General features: G+C 35.1%; 2 protein-coding genes, 1 long non-coding RNA gene and 1 pseudogene across 4 annotated transcripts; 1 reads left to right on the top strand and 3 right to left on the bottom strand.

The window, feature by feature from the left end:
• Positions 1-2,667: 2,667 nt before the first annotated feature.
• LOC147930978 (uncharacterized) lies at positions 2,668-3,777 on the bottom strand. Of its 2 annotated transcripts, none has more exons than XR_015574067.1 (2): positions 3,529-3,777; positions 2,668-3,071 (listed from the first exon to the last, which is right to left on the bottom strand). It is a non-coding gene; the product is annotated as an uncharacterized LOC147930978 (long non-coding RNA). The 2 variants fall into 2 exon arrangements; XR_015574066.1 differs by having other exon boundaries at positions 2,668-3,184; positions 3,529-3,770.
• Positions 3,778-11,093: 7,316 nt separating this feature from the next.
• Positions 11,094-15,023, bottom strand: LOC147930977 (uncharacterized; annotated as a pseudogene).
• A 2,658-nt stretch (positions 15,024-17,681) lies between these two features.
• On the top strand, positions 17,682-20,695 carry LOC104732492 (heparanase-like protein 3). The gene is made up of 9 exons (XM_010452039.3): positions 17,682-18,106; positions 18,520-18,556; positions 18,633-18,816; positions 18,894-19,042; positions 19,143-19,373; positions 19,467-19,656; positions 19,745-19,870; positions 19,986-20,085; positions 20,169-20,695. Exons 1-9 carry the CDS (start codon positions 17,879-17,881, stop codon positions 20,532-20,534), a joined length of 1,611 nt encoding a protein of 536 aa, XP_010450341.2. The 5' UTR covers positions 17,682-17,878; the 3' UTR covers positions 20,535-20,695.
• Positions 20,681-23,169, bottom strand: LOC104732493 (arogenate dehydrogenase 1, chloroplastic-like). The gene is made up of 2 exons (XM_010452040.3): positions 21,917-23,169; positions 20,681-21,836 (listed from the first exon to the last, which is right to left on the bottom strand). The coding sequence occupies exons 1-2, from the start codon at positions 23,008-23,010 to the stop codon at positions 20,945-20,947; spliced, it is 1,986 nt and encodes a 661-aa protein (XP_010450342.1). The 5' UTR covers positions 23,011-23,169; the 3' UTR covers positions 20,681-20,944.
• Between the last annotated feature and the right edge of the window lie 2,325 nt (positions 23,170-25,494).

Below are 25,494 nucleotides of genomic sequence, written 5' to 3'. Positions count from 1 at the left end.
GCCGTTTTTGAGAAAAGAGAAAGAGAGAAAAGTTGTTCCTGAGTGTTCTTGAGAATTCTGGGAGATTGGAGGCGTTCCTGTAGAGATCTGTAGCTGGCATCGTTGTAGGAGCTTCCTAGAGGCTTGTTCTTGTTTGTCAAAGGTAAGTGCATGACCATGGCTTATCTAAGCTAGAGATCTCTCTGATTTGCTTGTTATGTTTTGTTAGGCTGGTTAGATTGTTATTTGGGACGTTGGGAAGCTTTCTTGTTGCTTGGGATCGAGTTTCGTGGTTGCAGGAACGAAGATCCGGTGAGAAGCTTTGGAGGAAAACGATGCTCGGCATTGCATCGGTCGATGCACTTTGTGCGTCGGTCGATGCAGATGCGAGGACGGCGCGTAAACTCTAGGGTTTTCGTGTTATGTCGAGCATGCGTCGGTCGATGCATATCTTGCATCGGTCGATGCAAGGTTCGACGCAGATCTTGCGTCGGTCGACGCAACCTCCACCTGGTGTCGGTCGATGCATGTTGGTATCGGTCGATGCAGAGTCCTGGTTTGTTATTGTTGATTGTTGAATGTTGTTTGATGGTTAGAGATGTCTCTATTGCTTGTGTGTATAGCCCAGTAGATGGGAGGATTGCCTTACTGAGTGTTTATAAAATACTCATGCATTGCAATATGTGTTTGTGGTGCAGGTAAAGGCAAAGTGTGATCGTGGAATCAAGGCAATGAAGAGGAGGATGTTCTAGGGACTCGGTTTTATGTTGTCTGGCATTGCTAGATTGCTAGAGTTGGGTCATTAGAACATTGCTAGGTTGCTGGTTCTATGATTCCTGTTGTTTTGGATATTGATTATGTTGGAATATGGTTATATTTTATTATTGGATTATTATTAAATATTGGTTGGTTATTTCCGCTGTTGAATGTGTTTGTTGTTAGGTGGCTAGTGGATATGGGACCACTAGTTGTAGTTTATTTTATTATATTATATTATATTTATTATTTATTATTATTATTTTTTTTTAAAAGGTTTGTCGTTTCATCAACCATGTATTTTGTTATAGATATGGATATTTTCAACATTTAAATATAAAATATAAATAGTCCTAAAATAAATGTTATAAGTTTTGCAATTAACAGATTCATATTAAAAAAGAAAATGACAATAACGAATTACTTTGAGACGTTTATTTTTAGAATTTTGTATATCTTTGAAAATAATTTGATAGTTTTTGAGAATTTCTTACCCAAAATGTTTTAATAAAATATTGTCTATAAGGTAATTATTTCAAAGATAGTTATGGACCACAAATTTTTTTGGCGGTGTGAAATGGACATGACAGGATAGGACGAGACTATATGACATGTAAAGAACTTCTTTAAGATGGATATTTTGAGAGTTTTTTTAGAATTATGATCTACTAACTATATAAAAATTAAATATTCAAATGAAGATTCTATGTATCTACATTTTTAGCCAAACTTTTTTGAGTTAAACCATCATTTTATTATTTTGTTAACACCTTTCACATTAAAATATTATATATATTTAAAATGATTATATACAAAACAATTTGTTGTGCCATATCTCACGGGTTAAATGTTACTAACCACTATTTCCTATATAAACAACACAATTATCGATTATCAAATAAATTACTAACTATTCCATACAAAAAAAAAATTTGAGAATTTTTGAAAATATTTTGAAAGTTTTTGAAAATTATATTTTTTACTAACTAAATATAAATTAAAAATTCAAATGGAGACTTCATATATTTCGTGAAGTAACTCGCCACTTTGGAACGGGTACTTTAAAAATTTTGGTATTTTTAAAAAACAGTTAGAGTTTTTTAAAATTCTAATTCTTTTGGATAATTTCAACTAAATAAATAAAAATTAAATATTCATGAAGAATTCCGGTATTTCGTCTAAATTTCTTACATAATCTCTATAAAAATATTGTCTAATGAATAATTATTTAAAAGAGAATGAACATAATACAGAAAAATTCTGATGGATATGGGATGAGAGGAGAGAACGAGAGGAGACGGGATCGGAAATGATAAAACGGGACAGGACTGGAAGAGACGTATTTCCCGTTCCAAAGTAGATACGTCTAGGTTATATTCGTGTAATAATCCAAATTAAAACCAAATTGAAATATGATATTTGGATTTCATTCCAATATTGTACAAATACTTAAAATTATATAGTTATATGAATATAATACATAATCAATAAAACCCAATCTAGACCCAAAACACCACTACTTTTAAAGGCCTAAACAGATATTTGGGCCCAATCAATGTAAGAAAAGAAAAAAATAAACACCAGAATGTAAGTAAATTCAAAACCGTATAAAAAATTACTAACTTACAAGCTTTGTAACACAATCACAAAAAAAATTGACTAACATTCTCACACATTTCATTTAATACGTATTCAAAAAAAATAAACAAGGAACTAAAACCACGTATAGAAACATACAAAAAACAACCAATCAAACGGATAGCAGGTAATAAAAAAAACAATGCAAAAACAATTACATCCACAAACAACTTATACATCACAATCTACAAATATTCAATTTAAATATTCAATTTAATTCATAAAATCCCTGTGAAAAACCCTGAACCTAACAAGCAAACTAGTCAGACATAATCAATGAAGAACAAAACATAATTCTGAATAATAAGCAATAGAGATTAAAAGAGTAAGAAAGGAGTTTAAGAATTCTTCTCTCAAAGCAGTTCAGATCTCTCTCTCCAATAGCTCTCAAAAATCTCTCAGGGTTCCAGAAAAATAAAACTTGATAGAATAAAACTTAAGGGTTTGGAAAACCTAAAAACACTATTTATATGTCCTAAAACACGTCAGGGACTTATGTTGCAAATATGGAAAACTTTAGGGCAGATTTGTAAAACTTCCAAACTTGTGATTCTTCATCGCCTAAAGAGGGTGTCGATCGATGCTAAGGCAGTGTCGAGCGACACTCCCTCTCTGTTCTGACTCCAAGTTCTTTTCCTCCGAATTATTGCTCCAAACTGATCCAAATCGCTCCACTTTGCTCCATCCATGCTAAAAACCTGTAAAGACTCAAAAACAATCTAGAAACAAATGAAAAGACACTAAAAGACCACCATTATATGAACCATCTGCTGCCCAATATCCTCCAACATGTAATCTAAAGAAAAGCGTCCTGTACAACTATAATTGGTTAAAAGACTAATCCCAAAACTCAACACAACTACTACGAAGTTTGACATGTAAAAGTGATGTAAGATCACTAGTCTTTAACGTCACATAGATTTCACACAAGATATTTACTTTAATGATACAAATCTCCAATATATGATCAAATTGCATTTCATTTGTTGCTATTTATGGAGTCCAATCCAACTCAAATAAAAGAAAACAATTAAAAAAGAAGAAAAAAAGATGCTTCCTAAAAGTTATCGAAAAGGAGGAATCAAATTATATTACTCTTGTTATATATACGAAGGTGAATGCATCCTTAACTGAATTATAGAAATAAGAACTGACCTTCCCATGATTTTCGGTTTCTTAGAGCTGAAATAAAGAAGACGATGAACGACGAGACAACAACACTCAATATTGAAATCTGCAACTCTTGTCGATCACCGGTTTATCTCTCAAAACTGAAAGAATCGATAAAAGCCATCACTCTAAATCTAAACTAAGATTCGTCAATTTAGGTTTTTTCAATTTGGGGACTTTAAAACTTAGGTGAATTTGGGAATTTTAAAACTGGGTATCAAAACATCTTGTTGTTTTTATTCACAATTTGTGTTGTTTAAGAGTTAACATGTCGTTTTACTATTTTTTGGAAAACTCTGCGTTTTGACTTAACCTTAATCATCCAGTTTTTACGACACTGTAGACGGAGGATGACGTTTATTAACAGAATTAAAGTTGAGGGGTTTAATAATTAAATAGATAATTGAGGGGTTTTTTTACGATCCATCTTTAGTTGAGGGGTTTTATTACTAAAAACCCTTTAAATAACTGAAAAACAAAACGCAATTTAAAAATAAACATAACTAATATAAAATAAAAATGTAAAACTACACTGTAAATTATACTTAATGCAAAAAAAGCAAGCAAGAAAGCCAAAATCACTACTTTTTCAAAAAATAAAAAACCGCAAAAAATAGCAACCAAGATATAAAGAGAAAATAACAAAACACTTTATAAATATCCACGAAAAAAACATATAGCACACCCTAATCAAACTCAAATTAATCACAACTAACAACTACAGCAAACCAATAACTTTAAGTACACAATGTTAACTTCTCATCATAATTATTTAAAAGAATATTAAAAACACACAGAAAATGATCTCAAATTTTGAAAAGTAAACAGCACACTAAATTATACTTACTGCAAAATCTATTTTTTAAAAAGAATATCCAACAAACAACATAAGTACCCAAATCAAATACAAAAACAGACATAAAGATGACTTTACATAACAAAAAAACAATATACACAAAAAAAAATCCAAAATACACCTTCATCTAATTTCCACGCGTAACGCGGATCAATTGCTAGTTACGTTTTAAAGCTGTAATAATAATACAAATCCATTTTATCTTAAGTTTTCATATACTATTTCTATAATATGATATATGGTACGTAGACTATTGGTAAGTGATAATACATCTCATTCAGTTGTTTAGTGTATCGTATTCCAAAAAACTAGAACATATCTGGGAATCTATAACCAGTCAAATGTCAATATCAACAACAACTTTCTTTTCGTTCACCTAATATGCTCATGTTAAGCAAAATGCAGATTCCAAATGAAAAGAAAATTATTAAAAAGTAACAAACCCAATATGCTCCGGTTAGTTACTTAGTTGTTATATGTTTATCTATTTTACTCAAATTCCTCTATATATGTATAAATCTTAAGTTGAATACTTAGAACAAAGTTATTGGGAAAATGATGGAACTCGATAGATATTCATGGTAATTTTTATAATCATTTGTATTTCTAATGTATAATATATACAGGTGATATTTGTCATTATATATTGCTACTAATGTTTATTAAAAGCTCTTTAATGCACAATATCGATCGAGTTTCGTAATTTTTTCAACAACTTTGTTCTAAGTTTTCAAGTTAAAATTTATATATATATATATATATATAGATGAATTTGAGTCAAATAGATAAAGAGTAACAACTAAGTAACTAACCGGAGCATGTCAGTACTACCTAAAGTCCGCTCATGGTTGTGCACCTGCCACCCCACACGTTACCACCCAAGTTCGTCAATCATTGCCCAAGTAGAATGTATAACTTCTTCATTTAAAAAAGGAAGTATATCACAAAAATAAGGTAATTGTTTTAGTCCAGTATTTTTATGTCGTAAATAAAACTTTTGAGTATTATAAAAGGAGATGGAAGTCTATATGATAAATAAACGGAGGAAGGAAGAAGCCATAGAGAGAGAGTTTTACATTGATCTTTTATGGTAAAGTCGTAGTGCATTTAATCTTACAAAAACATTCGTATACATAGACGAGGAAATAGACATATACTACTGTAATAATAAATGTCAATGGGCTCCAGACTTCTATAACATTCCCCTTTGGAGCTCATTGTCATTTGTGTATTTCTGCTCCCCCTTGAATGACTTAGTGTAACACTCTAGAGATCCTGTTGATGACGCATCCCAATGTTATGGACATGTTTTATGAATATTAAAGTAGGCAATAACTTTGTGAAAAGATCTGCTGCATTGTCAGATGACCTAACATAACTGACTTCAACTACTTTATTCTTCTCAAGCTCTTGGGTATATGAGAAGTACTTTGGAGGGATGTGTTTAGTTCTATCGCTTTTGATATATCCTTCTTTCGTCTGAGCAACACATGCGGCGTTATCTTCATATAAGACAGTTGGGTCTATATTTACGTTGATCCCACTACTTGACATAATGTGTTGACTTATTGACCTAAGCCATACACACTCTTTACTTGCCTCATGGAGTGCGATGATTTCAGCATGATTTGAGGAAGTAGCTACTAAACTCTTTTTTTGAGAGCGCCAAGATATGGGTACCCCCAACAGTAAAAACATATCCAGTTTGTGATCTAGCTTTGTGTGGATCTGATAAATATCCTGCATCTACAAAACCCACGATTTGACCTTTGAGTCTTTAGGATAAAATAATTCTAAATCAATAATCCCTTGAAGGTAACGAAAGACATGTTTTATCCCATTCCAATGTCTTTGTGTAGGTGATGAGCTGAACCTTGCCAAAAGGTTAACTGCAAATGATATATCAGGCCGAGTGCAATTTGCAAGGTACCTTAGTGCTCCAATTGCACTTAGATACGGTACTTCAGGACCAAGTATCTCCTCATTTCTTTCATGTGGTCGGAAGGGATCCTTTTCAATATTAAGTGATCTTACGACCATTGGTGTACTAAGAGGATTTGCTTTATCCATATGAAAGCGTTTTAAAACTCTTTTAGTGTATGTCGATTGGTGTACAAATATTCCCTTATGAGAATGTTCAATTTGTGAACCAAGACAAAACTTTGTTTGTCCGAGATCTTTCATCTCAAACTCTCATTTTAAATAGTTTGTTGCTTTCTGTATTTCCTCTTGAGTTCCAATAATATTTAGATCATCAACATAGACCGCGATAATTACAAATCCGGATATTGTTTTCTTGATAAAAACACAAGGGCATAGAGGGTTATTCACATATCCTTCTTTAGTTAAGTGCTCACTAAGACGATTATACCACATACGCCCAGATTGCTTTAAACCATATAATGATCTTTGTAATTTTATTGCGCATAATTCTTTTGGTTTAGAAGTTAACGTTTTAGGCATTAAAAATCCATCAGAAATTTTCATACAGATATCACTATCTAACGATCCATATAAATATTCCGTTACAACATCCATGAGACGCATCTCTAGATTTTTATCAGCTGCTAGACTCATTAAAAAATCTAAACTTGATAGCATCCATTACGGGAGAATATGTTTCCTCATAATCAATCTCAGGTCTTTGAGAAAAACCTTGGGCCACAAGACGAGCTTTGTACCTTGTTATCTCATTTTCTTCATTATGTTTTCGGACAAAAACCCATTTATAACCAACAGGTTTTACACCCTTAAGTGTGGCCACAATTGGTCCGAATACATTTCTTTTGTTAAGAGAATCAAGTTCGACTTGTATTGCATCTTTCCATCTTATCTAGTCATGTCTCTTTTGACATTCATACACTGACCTTGGTTCTGGATCTTCGATTTCTTTATTTATTTTCTTTAAAACAAGATAGGAAAAAACATCATCTATTTTCTTTCGATTCCATATCTTTCCACTATGAATATAGTTGATAGAAATCTCATGATTTTCTTCAGATTCATGATGTTCTATATTGGTGGAAGAGTCATGATTCATTTTTTCCATATATTTTCTGACATTTTGGGAGTTTCATATTTTTCGACTTCCTTTCTTTTTTCTAAGTTTTTTATCCTTCGCACCAATTGGTCAACTGCGCTTTAAACGTATTCTTGACTTATGTGCTTCATCAATTTTTCCATGTTCTTGTGCGATTTCAATTCTAGCAGGAGCATTTGCAGCTGGTATATGTGATTTAGTGTAACGCCCATGTCTTGAGTAAATATATGATTTGAGTTATGTTAGGGAATTGGATGGAATCGGTTTAATTCCAGTTGGTTTAGCTAAATTATGGTTTAGCGATTAGTCCGGTTGGTTTTGAAAGTGTTTTATTAAACCAAGTTCAATTATTTATGTGCTCATACCGTTTAATTGAGTTTTGTTTAGGGAACCAAATTAAACCAGCTTAAACCAAAAAGCTAACCAAGAGCCCTAATTTGTTCTTTAAAAAGAAAAAAAAAAGGGACGAGCTGGGGTTGGCTGTCAGGTAGGAGGAGGAGAGCGGAGCTGTTGGTAATGACGTGAGAGCCGAGGGTTAGTGTTGTTGGTGTAGCATGAATGGAGAAGAGAAGGTGAGCCGTAATCAATGTTTGGGTAAAGAGATAAAAGGCAGAGAACCTGGTTTGGTGATGGTGTAAGGAGGTGAGGAGTGAGCCGTGTATATATATACGTGTTAGCATCTCCTTCTCCATGGAGTTGTTGTTGTGTTCGTGTCGTCTTCCGACTTAGAAAGAGGATAAGCAACAAGGGTTGTTGTGCTATGGGTAGATGTTGTTATCGGAAATGGGAGGGAGACGTGATGGAGAGAATAACGATGGAATCGTGACGAGAGGAGAGAGTTGGAGTCGTGACGGAGATGAGAGAGAGACGTGGCGGAGGTGGGGAGGCCTCTTGTGGGTCTATTTAGTCACCTCATGGATATGGGAAGCTTCATTAGTGGTGGGAGAACAAAGCCGTAGTGAACAGAGGTGAAGAGGAGAAAGAAAATGAGAGAAGGTTGGAGATAAAGACAGTGTGGAGGAGCCGATTTTGAAGGCTCGCCGGGGCCGGATTTGACATTATCTCGGAAATTTAATGACACTGGATTGATCTCCAACAAGCCAAGATTGCATAGCAATTGGCATATGGTTATTCATAGTTAAATTGAAGAAGTTATGCTCGTTACTTCTTGGACAAGTAATTGTTAGAAAGCTGGGAAACTGCTGGTAAATGGTGCAATTTGTGCCCTATAGAACATGAACGTTTTCGAGATGGGATTATGAGGACACCGTTTGGAGGTTGTAACGATGTCCGATCACGCTGAAACTTTGTAAAGATACTCGGGGTAGTACATTCTCCATATCCAACGGTGGGACTGCGAATTGAACGGTTAGTTTGTGTTTTATTCGAACGACAATATGAAGGTTTTGTATGGTTTATATTGTTGTAAATTGTATTGTTGGGTGAGCCATCAAGCTTGGTATGAGCTGGAACCTTGCAGGAGCTTTTATGGCTTATGGTATTAGGTCATGGGGGTTGGAGAACCAGGTTATAACTCAGTAGCTAAGATGGTGAATCAAAGGGTTCATCGGAAAAGAGTTTCCTTGGCTGGACGGAATAAAATATTCCAGCCCACCTCTCTTGTTACTCGGTCGCTAGGGGTGGTTGGTTGTGCGACTCAGTAATTAAATGAGGTGGTGTTTGGGATACATGTTGAAATGGCTTGTTTGAGTGGTTCACAAAGTGGTCAGTGGAAGGAGGAATCAGAGTCTACGAATGCAAGATGCTTGTGGAGATGATGTATGTTGTATGATTGCTATTCGTAGTTGCAGAGTAAGAGGTAGTTGGATCTAGCTAGTATTTGTGGAAGTTCTTCTAAGGAGTGGTTGACGCCGGTTGTCTCGTCGGGAATTTTGGGGTTCCAGTGAGATTGTTTCCCGTGTGAGGATTGGAAATCTGGATGCGGTCGTTTCATTTAGTTACCGTTTTATTATCTACAAATGCATCAGGTAGTTGATTTGCTATACTCTATAAATCCATAATTCGTCGAACTTCTAGTTCTGAGTGCTTTGTGGGAGGATCAAGGTGTAACAGTGATGGTACACACCATTTGATATCCTTTTCCATCTTTTTATTTTTTCCCCCTAGAACCGGAAATTCTTTTTCATCAAAATGACAATCTGCAAAATGTGCATTAAATACTTCACCAGTTTGAGGTTCTAGGTATCGTATAATTGATTGAGAGTCACAACCAACATATATTCCCAACCTTCTCTGTGGTCCCATTTTAGTACGTTGTGGAGGTGCAATCGGTATATGTACCGCACAACCAAATATTTTTAGATGAGAAATATTCGGTTCTCGGGCAAATGCTAACTGTAGTGGAGAATATTTATGATATGCACTTGGCCTTATGCGTATAAGTGATTCAGCATGCAAAATAACATGTCCCCATATTGAGGTTGGTAGTTTTGATCTCATGATCAATGACCTTTTAATTACTTGGAGACGTTTAATTAAAGATTCTGCCAATCCATTTTGTGTATGCACATGGGCTCAGGGTGTTCAACAGTGATTCCTGTTACCATACAATAATCATTGAATGCTTGGGACGTGAATTCACCAGCGTTATCTAATCTAACGCCTTTAATTGGATAATCAAGAAATTGAGCTCTTAATTTGATTATCTGAGTTAGAAATCTCGCAAATGCCATATTTTGAGATGATAACAAACAAACATGTGACCATCTACTAGACGCGTCTATCATTACCATGAAATAATAGAACGGTCCACATGGTGGGTGTATAGATCCAAAACTTTCACCTTGAATTCGTTCAAGAAACTTTGGTAATTCTTTATCGATTTTGGTTGGCGATGGCCTTATAATCAGTTTTCCTAGAGAACATGCAACACATGTCATTTTGTTCCCCTGATAAATCTCTTGGGGTTTCAGTGAATGTCCATGTGAGCTCTCTATAATTTTTCGCATCATTGTGGTGCCTGGGTGACCAAGGCGATCATGCCACAACGTGAAATCATTATGATTTCTTTTGATCACAAGGTGTGATTCTATTGAATTTATGTATGTATGGTGCAAACCTGACGGGATTCTTGGTAATTTTTCCAATACATGTATTTTCCCAGATTTTTCAGAAGTAATGTACATGAACTTCTTTCCATTCTCAGTTGCAGACTGAGTGTCATATCCCTGAAGGTATGTATCTTTAAAACTCAACAAATTCGTCTTTGAATTTGGAGAATAGAATGCATTGTTTATCGAAAACTATGTCCCGTTAGGTAATGCAAAATTTGCTTTACCAGTTCCTTCAATTAAGTCGGTGGGACCTGATATTGTATTAACAGTAACTTTTGTTGATTTCAGATCAGAGAAATATTTTTTATGTTTCAGAATAGTGTGCGTTGTTCCACTATCTGGTATGCAAATGTCTCCATGATTTGTCTTAGATAATGTTCCACTTGTAATGTGATCCATTTGGTTCTGTGTGAAATAAATATAATCGGTTAATAGAAATTGAAAACAAATTTATTCATAAAGCACACAATAAGTATACAAGATATGTAATAGAAGCACACAAATATGAGAAATTTCAAACAAACATCGACTTATTTATGGCATAATTGTCGGAAAATTCGAGTTTCATAAGATAAGCATTTTAGTTTTCTGCAAGGACATCCTCATCAGGATCGTTTGTGAAGTCAGCAGCCTCAAGGTGGGTTGTACCCTCAGAATGTTCCGCAAGGTTCACTTCCTTTCCTTTTTCCTTAGCGGATTCTTTGTACAGAGCACAAAGATGTGCTGGGGTTCGGCATACCTGAGACCAATGTCCCTTAGTGCACATATGAAACAAGCACTTTCGCGTTTTTGGGTGGTGTTTGCTTGGATTTCTTTTCCTTTCGGACTCTGTTCAGAGCGAATCCATTGGTATGACTTCCTGCTTTGAGGGTTATAGCTTCTCCCGCATCCGCGATAGTTTTGGCGGATGTGTCCTCAAAAAGCTCTATTTTATCTCACTGGATTTTTTACATCCAATGCATTAACCTCAGGGAATGCTTTGGAACCGGTGGGTCGAGACATGTGATTCTTTATAAGGAGATCATTATTCTTTTCAGCTATTAAGAGCGCCACAATCAAATCTGAGAATTTGGTGTATCCTTGCAACCTATATTGTTGCTGTAGAGTAATGTGATTCTTGTGAAACGTGGTGTACATTTTCTCAAGCATCTGAGATTTCATGATGGTTTCACCACAATATCTTAGATTGGCGACAATCCCCAACATCGCTGAATTGTAATTCATCACCTTGTCAAAGTCTTGGAATCTTAGACTTTGCCATTCATCCCGAGCAAGTGGGAGTGTTATGTCCCTTTGATGATCAAATCGATCCTTCAGGGACTTCCACAACTCTTTGGGGTCTCTCATGCGTGCATAGTCATATATGACATTTTCATCAAGGTGTCTTCTTAGGAAGATCACCGATTTTGCCTTTTCTTGGTCCGTCGATTTATTATTCTCTTTTATGGTTTTCTGTTGGACAAAACCGCGATTTTTTTTAAACGCAAATTTGTCTTCAAATTGTTGATTGGTGACTGGGTGTGGCTTTTACCCAAAAAATAATGAAAACCGCCATTTTAGTGTTTCCAATCACAGCCTCAGTTTGACTCTAATTTATTGATAACTTTACATATCTTAAATAATATATATATCAACCACGCTTATTTGGTTTCTTAGGGTATCTCCAATAAGACTCCTCATTTTGAAAGGAGCAAATCCTCAAAATAAAGATTTGAGTTTGAGGGTGGTTTGCTCCAACAATGAATCCTCAAAAAAATCTTTAAAAACTAATTAATTTGTAATATAGTTCTTAATATTTACAAAATTCACAAATAATGATAAAAACTCATAAATACTATAACATACATTTTTATATTATACAACACAAAATATTATTTATTTTATTATACAACACACAATATTACATAATAAAAATTACATGATAATATAAATTACTTATATAATGATTAAAACTTTCATATATATATATATATATATATATATCACAATAAAAATTATATCAAACAATTAAATTTATATAGATATATTTATAATAATTTGTGGAAAAAGATATATTTCTAACAATTAAATTTGATAGAATTATTTGTAAGGTATATATATATATATATATATATGTTACAAGGATTAAAATGAAATTTGTAAAAAAATTTAAGGGTTTGTTGGAATTCAAAAACCCTTCAAATTTGAAGGTTTGAGGTTTGTTGGAGATGCTCTTAGAGAAAAAAACCTTATAAGATATAAGGTAAATATATATATATATATATATATATATATATATATATTTGGGAATGGACAAGGACGAAAGTTTCTTTGCAATTTATTCAAACTAAAAAACATAATCATAAACGGATATGCTTTGGAAGCGCAGTTCCGCGAACATCGTCCTCAACAAGCGTCTCCACAACAATCGGATCAACATCTAAAGTATGCAAACCTAAGGGAAAGCTAAAAGCAGAGTTGGCTAACCCGTCGGCAAAACAATTAGCTTCTGAAAAAACTTGACCCATTTTTTTTATATACTCCCTCCGTTTCAAAATATAAGATGTTTTAAAGAAGTTTTTTGTTTTATAATATAGGATGTTTTCAAGTTTCTATGCAACTTTTAGATTAGTTTAGTATTTTATATTATGCAGTATTGTTTCTGATTGATTGAACTTGTTAAAAGTAAATATTTCTTAACCTGCGTGCTTTAGTTAAAATATCCTATATTTTGAAACGGAGCGAGTATATCCTAATATATAGTGATCTCATATTCCCTAGCAATGTAACTCCAATCAAACAATCACGGATAATATAAAACAATTCCAAAAATCCAATAACGAATAAACGAATAGACAATAACATAATTCCAACATCTCAACATGTCGTAAACAAAACATAGAACCAACAACCTAGCATCCATTCTAAACAACTAAGTTCCACTCTAGCATCCTAACAGAAGCACATAGCAAATAACCGAGCCTCTAGAACATCCTCATCTTCATAGCCTTGATTCCACGATCACACTTTGCCTTTACCTTCTCCATAACAAAAGATAAAGGCAATCCTCCCATCTAATAGGATATACACACAAGCAATAAGATCTCCTCATGTCACAGTCAATAAACAACAAACAAACCAGGCAAATCACAAAGCAATCACACGATCTGTCGCTGCTGAAGGATGGTGTCGACCAACACCCTCCTTGTTGGAACCTGGGACGACGGCCAGAACGAAGACACGGACAAGGATGGAGCCGCACTCAAAAGCACGGACGCGACCGCGACCGGACCAAGACGGCCATCGACCCAAGCACCAGATTTGACGCCCGGGGCTACAACAAGGAGCCGAACAGCAGCTAGGACCTCAAGAAAGAAGTGTCGCATCTTTGTCCAAGCCTTTGTTTGAGAGCAAGAGACGTTCGACCACAGACCCATCCAACCAGTCGGACAGCCAACCGAGGTTCCTTCACCATTACCCAAGGGTGAAGACCTCCAAGTCATTAGGGAAGTAGTACTCTTTTTCCTACCTTGGGTTTGTCCCAATGGATTTACCAAAGAAGGTTTTAACGAGGCTATGATCCCTAGTGCATGGCCATATCCGTATATGCTTTAATATGCTATCTGAAAGTAAAAATGTAGACAAATAATGTATACGTAAATTGAAGGCATACCTCCCCATTATTAAGGAGTTTGCTCCCGGATATGAAGGCTTCAATATCCTTCCTTGGCCTCCCTCCTCTCCACCTTAACAGAGGCAAAACTACACCTTCTCTTACATGCCCGTAGCTAGCCCCCATCACCTTCACGCTCTCAAATGCCCATATCAGCAATACATGGACACATCCATGGAGGGTATAAGCATTGTTACGTAACCTAAGGACTTTGATGGAATCAACTAAACTCTTGAATCCAACCCTACCCCATTGAAAACTATCAAATGCTTCTTCATTCAACACCCTTTTTGCGTATTCCAGAGGTATCCTACTGTTCCTTGATAAACCAAGCACTCCAACATGCACAAGATACAACCGAACAATCTGCGTCTTCATTTCATCAGACCACCCACGGCAGCTTCTCAAACCGTCAACTAGCTCCTGCCAGTTGGGACCATTAAAAGCTTTCACCTTTAAAGCCGCCCATAAAGGTGTATGATCGACTTCACACTCTGTTTCATCAATCTTCTCACAATTGAAACCACTAATTTCTTCATATTCATATAGAGAGAACCTTAGCGGCTTTCCTCCAACCAAAAACCATACCTCCGATGGAATGTCTATTGCCAATTGATTGGACAATAGATAATTAATGGTCTTCCCACAAAACAGGTAGTCGGATTCCGCTAGATCCAATAACACTCCCACCTGCGAATTCTTTCTTATTTTGTCGTACACCTCATCACCAACGAAGCCTTTCAAACCAGCTAGATTAGACAAACTACAATCGTGGTGCATGCTTCTCATCGTCAGTGGAAAATTACCATCCGGATACAGCCTTCTTGGATACCTCTTCGCATCATTGCTTGACCCCATAACTACGACAGAATACGAAATCATTAGTTTGGTTATTAATTCAAATATCACAAAAAATTTGTTGCTTAGATTAGCAACAAAACAAGATGAAGTCTCACAAAAATCTTCCGGAAAAGAGAGTTCAAAAGAATACAGAAAACGAACATGAATATCGTCATAAGTAACCTTCCACAAAATACAACGCCTACTATGAAATACTCAAACTCTTTCTAAACAGTAAACAATCGAGACTAAACCACGATATAGAAATTTATCTCACAGCAGATCGCTATATTTCCCTCCTCCTCAACTTCAAACCACCTCGCCGTCAACTCGCCGTCTGCCCGTGGTCCACCAGCCAAACGTACTTCACACAGATTCTGTCCACGCCGCACGCTTTCCAAATAGTTTCAAAAAATAGCCGATCTCAACCCAACTTTCGTAAGACAAACAACACAAAGATTCAAGGGATCGATTCCTGCATTTATTGGAATTCTCTATTTATTTTCCCCTTTTAAGATCTTGGTTTTAAAAGAGAATGGCATAAAACGTAATAAAACACACAACTCAGGTATAGAAGTAATTTGCAAACTCTATGTGTTATTCTAGTAAGTCGAAAATCTCAACGTGTTAGTCTAGTAATAAACCTACTTTTATGTAATATTCTAGGTAATTTTCCTTTTTTATTAATAGTTATTCCGTATAAGAATGAATTGAAATTTTGAGAGTATTATGGGTTTTGTATATTCGAATATTGGTGGTGTTAAAAAATAAAATAAAATGATGTCGTTTTGTAGTTCCGAGTTAATGATATTTTAAATTTATATTAAGATTGACACAAATTCATCGCGCTATATAACCTCATACCCCTAATATATAAATATATATTTTTTATAATGTAAATGTTAAAAATATATTAAAACTTTAAAAAAATTTAAAATTTATTATATCCCTAAAGAACCAAATTAAAGTGCAATAAAAAGCTTTATATTTAAATACTGGTTAAGTTAGGTTTCCTTCTCATTCATTCAGATTAATGTATAAGAATTGGTTCTAAACCATACAACTTAAGACTATATTTTGTAATTAAAAATAGAAATTTATTTTTTTAGTAATTTCAGAAATTAATTGTCTATGAACATGCAAATTGATGAATGAGATATTCAAGATATATACGACTTTAATGTGACTTTATACTTTATTTTCCAGAAGTTGTTTAACTAATTCTACATAGCTTGTAATTTTTTTATTAAATTTGATTCAATTAGTAATTTTGTGATATTAAAATCTGTTGTTAACATGGATCGACATTAAAGCCATGTCTCTATTTGTAGAGGAGGTTTAAGAAGGTATGGCTGGTCAATAATTGCTAAAACATGGAAGTCATTACAAAATGTTAGCTAGAGAGCGAACCCAAAGGTTAGTTGTATTATAAGAAACAACTTCATGAAAAGCTATTTCACCTTAGCAACTATTTTTTTTAGTAAATATTTAAACCATGACACTGGTAGCAACTAACAATATGAAAGATGGAAGACCCCAAACACGAAATATCAGGTTAGTTAATTATACGCAGATTAATAAGTAAATTGACATTCAATCAGTTGAATTAATAAAACAGGTTCAAAATATTCTGAAAATACTTTGTTGAATAACCAAGTGAACCCTATAAGTTACACCCCAAGTCTCTCGTCACTATGACAAAAAAAAAAAAAAAAAAAATTTGATAAATCTCATAAAGAGAAAATGATTACATGCCTAGAATTATACATAATTATTCACTTACAACTCATTTTTCATCTTTCAATTTTAACTTAAGTTTATTAGTTGGTTTGTTGTTTGCTTCTGGCATCTTAATCTCCCCGATGTTACCGACTTGGCCAACGACATCTCCTAAACAAAGAACAACAAAACAATATTCAGTGAATATTATCAGAATAATAGGCTAATAGTAACCGATGGCAGGATGAAAACAAAGAAATCTATAATAACATATGAAATAAAGAAAACATAAGAAGTAGCAAATAATCACATTTTCGTAATAGGAGCAGTTAATTTTTTTTTGCGTATATGCCATGAAAAAGTGAGAAATGGGTGCGGTGATATTAGCTGCTGTAAACCAAAAGTATTTATAGTGTTTAAACTATAAAGAGATCGTAGGGTTTTTTTTTGTGTGAATATGTAGAGATAATCTTGGTGATCAAGTATACAAGATCTTAAAAATATTACAATTTTGGAAGTAGTTATAAAATATGCTAGTAATATAATATACCACTAATTATGAGTATGAGTGTAGTATATCATTTTTTTTTCTTATTAAATCTCCAAGTGTAGTTAACATATTGATAAGTCGAAGATTTGATGAGGATATTGTAATTATAGTTAGAACATTAAATTATTTGTTGTTTTTTCGCAATTTTTAGAAATTAATTTTCTAAATAACTTTTTAAATAAGTATAACTTAAAAAGGTAAAACACCAAATGTAATTACAAAATGTTAATACAATACTCGTTCATTTAGTTTGGTTGTATGAAGAGTTTAGTCCGTGAAAGCCTTTGCATGTAATTAAGAGATTCATGTAACTTAAAAGCAACAATATATTAAAGTTAGTAAACCCTTTTCAAAAAAAAAAAAAGGAACAATCTATTAAAGTTGTGCAGGTAGAGATACTTTTAAGTAGTTCACCTTTTATATTTTTATATTTTTATGTAATACTTTATATTAAAGGTCACGTAAACAACTCAAACAACAAAAGGAAAAAAGAACAAAATAATTAAATAAAAACAATTTAATTTTTTCAGTATGTGTGTCTGTCTTCCATTTCCACAAATTATATAAACACCCAAATAAGATCTCATTCTCTTATAAATAAAAAATGGGTTGTCGTCAAATCTGGTTCATAGTTTTGTTCCTCTGTGTGTTTCAGTTCTTGGACTACACAGTTAGCTCCACCGTTGAAGAGAATGGGAAGGTGTTTGTGTACGGAAGAGCCGCCGTGGGAACTATAGACGAAGACTTCATTTGCGCCACCTTGGACTGGTGGCCGCCGGAGAAATGTGACTACGGCACTTGTAGTTGGGACCATGCTTCCATTCTCAATCTGGTTTTTTCTTTTTCTTTTCTCTCTTTTTTTTTTTTGTTTTTCATTTTCATGTTTTTTATTTTTTGCCGACGATAACAATGCAACTTGGGTTTTTGAGAAAAAAAAAAAAAAAAAAAAACAAAACATACAGTATGTATTTTTGGGTTGGTGTGGTAGCAGGAATGCATTAAAAGTTTCTTAGTTACTCTGCATTTGGCAAATATAATTTACCAATTGTAGAAAATTAAAAACCCATTTTATCATTTTTTACCATTTATGGAATCTCAAAGTCAAAATTTATTATGTGCCAAGTAAAACAATTTCCTTATCTTTTTTTTCATCATATTCAATTTTAAAAATTGATTACATAGAAAAATGGTAGCAATTGATTAGTACGAAGTACTGAAACTGGGTTATGTTGATCTTTCTTGCAGGATTTGAACAACATTATTCTTCAAAATGCAATCAAAGGTAGATCAAATCAGATTCCTGATAGATTATAGTATTTGTTATGTCAGGATTTGACCTTTGTTCTCAATTTCCACAGCATTTGCTCCATTGAAAATAAGAATAGGTGGAACATTACAAGACTTGGTGATATATGAGACGCTAGATCAACAGCAACCTTGTCTTCCTTTTACCAAAAACTCTTCAATTATCTTTGGTTACACACAAGGATGTCTGCCTATGCGTCGATGGGACGAGCTCAATGCCTTCTTCCGTAAAACTGGGTACATTCACATTCTCTTCTTTCCACTTTGTTTTCCCCTCTCTCTTTCTTCCCTCACCTACTTGTGGTTTGAATCAGAGCTAAAGTCATCTTTGGACTGAATGCACTCTCGGGTCGTTCCATAAAACCTAACGGTGAAGCCATAGGAGCCTGGGATTCCACCAATGCTGAATCATTTATCCGGTTTACAGCACAGAATAACCATACCGTAGATGGTTGGGAGCTCGGTAAGTCATCTGACAACACTACAGAGAATTCATAAGCCTGATCGAATTCTCACCACATCACCACGCTGGTTTTGCTTTTTTTTTTTTCTTTTCTTAATAGGCAATGAGTTGTGTGGAAGTGGTATTGGTGCACGAGTTGCAGCAAATCAGTATGCTATGGACACCATAAATCTAAGAAACATTGTGAACCGGGTTTACAAGAACATGAGTCCCATGCCATTAGTGATAGGCCCGGGTGGCTTCTTTGAAGCTGCTTGGTTCACAGAATACCTGAGCAAAACAGAAAACTCTCTCAACGCTACCACACACCACATCTACGATCTCGGTCCAGGTAACCTGCATACTCAACAATTTTCGTTTCATATCCTGCAGGTTCATTATTTAACTTTTGATGGAAAGAAAACTACATTTTGATTGATTACAGGGGTCGATGAACATCTGATAGAAAAGATATTAAACCCTTCGTATCTGGACCAAGAGGCAATAACGTTCCGCAGCCTCAAGAACGTAATAAAAAAATCCTCAACCAAGGCCGTGTCATGGGTTGGTGAGTCTGGTGGTGCCTACAACAGCGGGAGGAATCTTGTCTCTAATGCTTTCGTGTATAGTTTCTGGTAAGAAATAGATAAAATCAGCAAAATAACAAGCTTATCATAAGCAATATACTCAAACATTTCTAATGATAATGTTGTGTGATGGTAGGTACTTGGACCAGCTTGGTATGTCATCAGTGTATGATACCAAAACATATTGTAGACAGTCTCTGATCGGAGGAAACTATGGGTTGCTAAATACTACTAATTTCACACCCAATCCAGACTATTACAGGTAAACAAATAACCAAAAGATGAATTTGGTATGTCACCAGAAAAAATGGGAAGAAGACGCAATAAAATTGGTTTGTAAAACTAACTACAAAATCATGCTACTTGTTAACATGCAGTGCCCTGATCTGGCGACAACTTATGGGAAGAAAGGCATTGTTCACAAGCTTTTCCGGAACCAAAAAGATACGTTCATACACCCACTGTGCAAGACAATCTGTAAGTCCAGTTTCCATACAAGTAATAAAAATGGCATTATTCTCGATGAGTTCTGATCTAACTTCTAAAGTTTCATCATGCAGAAAGGAATCACAGTTTTACTGATAAACCTTGACAACACTACGACAATTGTAACAAAAGTAGAGTTAAATAACACTTTCAGTCTGAGACATACAAAGCACATGAAGTCTTATAAAAGAGCAACTTACCAACTTCCTTCGGATAGTAATGGGGAAATCCAAAGAGAAGAGTATCACTTGACAGCAAAAGATGGAAACTTACACAGTCAGACTATGCAACTCAACGGTAATGCTCTTCAGGTTAATTCAATGGGTGACTTACCTCCTATAGAGCCGATACATATAAATTCAACAGAGCCAATAACAATAGCTCCATATTCCATAGTGTTTGTGCATATGCGGACTGTTGTTGTACCTGCATGTGCTTAGGTAGCTGCATATGGAACTTAAGACAGTTCCTCCATTCAGTTATTTGATTAGAGATAAAGAAACAAGTGTACCTTTCTTTCAGAAACCTATGGGCATTGAAATCTGTAAGTTCAAAGTATTTGGACCAAATAAAATAAGTAAAACAATTTCGAAACCCAAAATTTTGTTTGCATTTTATTTCTGTTTAACATTGATAACCGGTTGAGACCGTGAAGCCCGTATGGGGGACAAACGACACACTAAAGGATCAAATAAAGCTACAAAAAAGAAAGAAACTTACACCAAAGCCTTTCAAAGACCAACAATTTCTCCCAAGCACCATCTTCTGAGTAGAACAGTAATGCGTGAAGATGGGATTACAAAATTAGTAGTCAAGGAGCAGGACTGAGAGAACATTAACTTAAGCTATTTTATAGCTTAGTCAGCTCTAGCGAAGGCGATATAGCTAGCTCATGAGAATGTTGAGAATGTAGTCGTCCAAAGAGCTGTTTCTTCAATGATTCGAAAGCCAAATGAAACCTCTCAAGCTGTTCCATTGCATTAGGATTGTATAAAAATAGTCCATAGTAAAGATCAAAGCTGTCACCAGCGGTATTCTCCACCAATTTTAGCAATGTCTCATAACCCTTGGTATCGACAGGAGTAGATTCCAAGCTCAGCTTCTCCAGAAGCCTTCCCGCTGTGTGTGTGATAAACTGTGATCCAGCAGCATGCCAATCATGATCAGCACACGACATCTCCACCATAGAACACCCTTCACGGGCAAAAGTATCAAGAAAACTGTCACACCTCGATTTTCTTCTATCATCTGTTCCGATCCTAACCTTATCAAACACAAAGGAAAGATGGTTCCATCCATTTTTACCACTCTCTGGTCCAAACATGGGATGAGTGCACAAAATATCAAAATCTTGTGGGAGAACTTGAATAAATAAAGTCCTCGGGAACTCTTTAACGGAAAGCACATCCACAAAGAGGGTGCTTCTCTTCAGTCTCTGAAATGGGAGTGACTTGAGAACTTTTTCAGTGGAAAGGATTGACGTACAGAGAAGAATAACTTCCGGATGCTCTTCAAACAGATCATCAAGGTCTGAAAAATACGAGACACCCAGCTTTGCAGCTTCATCAGTGTAGTTAGTTCTAGAATAGGCTAACACCGTGTGACCCTGCTTGACCATTGTTTTTGCTAAAAACTGTCCAAAATTGCCAAACCCGATAATACCAATCTTGAGCCTCGAACCGTCATTAACACTGCCAGAGAGCTGGGGGTTATATTCATACTTGAGAGACACATCTTCTGACCTGCAGGATCACAAATTGATAGAGATTCTTTACAATAAGAAATCAAATCCAAGTGGGCATAAGCATTAGAAACAGTGTACCTCATCGAATCCAAAGAAGCATCAGTTTCATAACCATTTGGAAAAACATGAACTTTGTTTGTTTCACCTTCACCTTCAAACGACTGCTTCCTGACAACACCATGAAGTCGACTAAAAAGCTCCTTACGCAATGCCTCGAAAGCTAAATCAATCCTCTCAAGCATCTCCAAGGAGTTGTTATTATAGACAAACAACCCATAGTACAGATCAAAACTATCCCCACAAGTATTCTCAGTCAAATCAAGCAATGCCTCATACCCTTTAGTATTAATGGGCGTAGACTGCAAACTCAACATCCCCAAAACCCTGCCAAGCGTATGCGTTATAAACTGCGACTCAGCAGCAAACTTATCATGATCAGCGCAACTCATCTCCACCATCTTACAACCTTCTCTCTCAAAAATCCCAAGAAAACTCTCACACCTTGAGACTCTCAATTCATCTTCCCCAATCCTGACTTTATCATACACAAACCTTAAACCTCCCCAGCCGTGATTCGAATTCACACTCTGAGGACCAAACATTGGATGCGTACAGAGGATATCGAAATCTTCAGGTAAGTATTGAAGGAGAAGAGTCTTAGCAAACTCTTTCACAGAGAGAACATCAACGAAGAGAGTGCTCCGACGGAGTCTCTGAAACGGCAACGTTTTGAGGACATTCTCTATGGAGAGGATCGAGGTACAGAGTAAGACAACGTCAGGGTGACGTTCGCAAAGATCGTGAAGATCGGGTAAGTACGAGACGCCGAGACGACGAGCGGCGGAGGAGTGATCGGATCGGGAGTGAGCGAAGAGAATGTGGCCTTGAGAAATTAGGGTTTCGGCGAGGAATTGGCCGTAGTTGCCAAACCCGATAATGGCGATACGGAGAGGAGGGACTGGATCGGAACTGAGAAGACGGTTGTTGTCGGAGACGGAGACGGCGGTGGTGGTGGGGTTAGGTGGACGGAGAGAGAGAGAAGGGAACATTGAGGACTGAGAGTTAAAGGAGAGGGAGTGAGTAGGTTTGGTGATGAGCTTTGGGAGGAAGACGAATGAGAAGGAAGATGATTGAGTGAGAAGAAGATGATGAGAATGAGATTGAGAGATCATTTGGAGAAGAAGAGGAATTGATGGAGCGGTGGATTCTGACTTTTACTGCCATTGGAGATGAAGAAGAAGACTTTGGAGCTTTGTGGCAGATTTTCAAGTCTGCACGCACGTTGTAGGAAACATTTTTTTTTTTTTTTAATTATTATTTTTTTTGTTTTTGTTTTTAACTTAAAATTTTTAAGACATTATTGCAAATGAAACTGGTTTAACCGATGAGATTAGGCATGTCAATTAGGGCCGAAATCCGCGGGCTAGTCCGGTCAGGCCCTGAAAAACACAAGGCTTGGACTTCAATATATATGTTTAGAAAAAATCGAGATTTTCGGATTCAGCTTGTTTGGGTTACAGGGTTTTTTGGGATTAGTCCGACCAGCCTCGGGGCAGCCCAAAAAACCCTTTAACAAATATATTTATATCTTTTTGTTAACATTTTTGTTTGATTGTAATATTTGATTAACAATTTATTATAAATAAAGTTTTAAACTCTAATCCTAGTTTTCATATTTACTTAATAACCATACTTAATACTTTAAAATTTTTATTAATGATATTTTATATGAATTATATATTGGTTTATTTGGTTAAAGTAATCAAAATTTTATTTAGTTTTAAACCTTTTCTATTAAATTAAATTGGTTGTACTGAATATAGATGAGTTATTAAATTTTGATTGATTTGTTTTATATTGCACCTTCAAACATTGCTTTTTAAGGCTTATAAGTTAGAATTTTTGATCGGTAAGATAAGCCCGAAAAAGCCCAAAAAACCCTGTAGCCTTGTTAGGGCCAGACTCGGGCTTTAAAATATAGGCTCAGAAATATTTCGGGCCGGACCGGGCCGGGCTTAAACATATGCGGGCTTTACGAGTTTCGGGCCGAGCCGGGCCGGGCCAGCCCGATTGACACCCCTAGATGAGATAAACTCCTTCGTTTTATTCCTGTTTTTTTGTGTGTTTTTCAAGTTTTTGAGGACTAAAATTCGAATGTGGATCATTTCATATCCGTACACACTCCAAAAGTGCGAATTGCTACCTGTACAAATAAGGAGTGCCAATTTATACATGTACCCTAAGACATTTCAAATTTCATACCTATACTTACAAAATTGAGCCAATTTCACAGTCCAAGTTAACGGATTTAAGTCAACCGTTAGAGATGCTGACTCTGAGTCAGCCTCTTTGGACTGAATGCACTTAGCTAAGGATCTCCTCCCTAGGGTTTTTTTTTGTGAAATGGACATCGAGATTCCACGAGTGAACTTGACAATCGGAGAGAAATGGGGTCGACTGGAAGAGATCAGGCGACTCAGCATCATCATCCGCCTCAAATCAACAGTCTCGTCGTACGCCCATCCGGAAGCAACGACGGCGAAGACGGCCGTAACCCCACCGCCGGAGACTATGAGCTAGGAGAAGTGTCCCGTGACTGTCCCTCATTCGCTCGCTCGGATCGGTTTAAGGGTGACAATGGTTCGTATCTTTTGGATTATTATATTTCAGTCCTCTTTGAGTTTTTTTTCTCCTTTTGGTTTAGCGCGAAGAACATGGCATCACTTGTTTCTCCAATAATGCGCGAAGAACCGTTAGAGATGCTGACTCAGAGTCCACATGTGTATTGACTGTCATCGAAAATGCAAAAACGACGTCGTTTTGTTTTCTTCGAAAAAAATTGTGGAATACCCACACAGTGGTGATTGGAACCCACGACCTCCCCACTCCCGCGGGTCGAACCCACGTTCTCAGATACAGACAGCATAAGACTTAACCGACTGATCCCACAACAATACTCGGTTATAGCATACAAATTTACCTTTATAAACCTATAAGGTATCTAAGTCCCAATTAAATGAATTTGAATTGGGAGAAAAATAAAAATCCTAGGGTTCTTCTTCTTCTCTCAAATATAACTGATAAATTTATAAATTTATATTTAAATTATAAATTTTTATTTAAATTATAAATTTATAATTTATAATGGAAAATTAAATATAAATTTATAAATTAAATATAACTGAGAATATATTTATAAATTTAAATTTATAAATTAAATTAAATGAAATTATAAATTATAAATTTATATTTAATTCTCAGTTATAAATTATAAATTTCATATAAATTAAATATAACTGAGAATATAATGATAAATTTGTATAACTGTTAAATTTATAACTGAGAATTAAATATAAATTTATAAATTAAATATAACTGAGAATATATTTATATTTAAATTAAATTAATTTATATTTAAAAATTAAATGAAATATTTATAAACCTTAAACCTTAAACTTTAAACTTTGAACATTTCATTTAACTGATCATTTGTAAATATATTCTCACTTATATTTAACTTCTAAATTTATATTTAATTCTCAGTTATAAATTATAAATTTATAATTTAAATATAAATTTAAATTTATCAGTTATATTTCATAGAAGAAGAACCCTAGGATTTTTATTTTTTCCCCAATTCAAATTCATTTAATTGG

This window comes from Camelina sativa, chromosome 12 (genome assembly GCF_030686135.1).
Source record: "Camelina sativa cultivar CO46 ecotype springtype chromosome 12, ASM3068613v1".
NCBI classification, from domain to species: Eukaryota; Viridiplantae; Streptophyta; class Magnoliopsida; order Brassicales; family Brassicaceae; genus Camelina; species Camelina sativa.
The sequence above is the reverse complement of the archived record's forward strand: the minus strand, read 5'-3'. Positions and strand labels throughout refer to the sequence as shown.

Bases quoted from the DNA above. Each gene is read 5' to 3' on its own strand.
- LOC104732493 (XM_010452040.3), bottom strand. From the start codon at position 23,010: ATGATCTCTCAATCTCATTCTCATCATCTTCTTCTCACTCAATCATCT. The intron at 21,837-21,916 runs GTACACTGTTTC...GTGATCCTGCAG, and splicing joins GCTTCTTTGGATTCGATGAG to GTCAGAAGATGTGTCTCTCA.
- LOC104732492 (XM_010452039.3), top strand. From the start codon at position 17,879: ATGGGTTGTCGTCAAATCTGGTTCATAGTTTTGTTCCTCTGTGTGTTT. The intron at 19,374-19,466 runs GTAACCTGCATA...GATTGATTACAG, and splicing joins CATCTACGATCTCGGTCCAG to GGGTCGATGAACATCTGATA. The intron at 19,657-19,744 runs GTAAGAAATAGA...GTGTGATGGTAG, and splicing joins GCTTTCGTGTATAGTTTCTG to GTACTTGGACCAGCTTGGTA.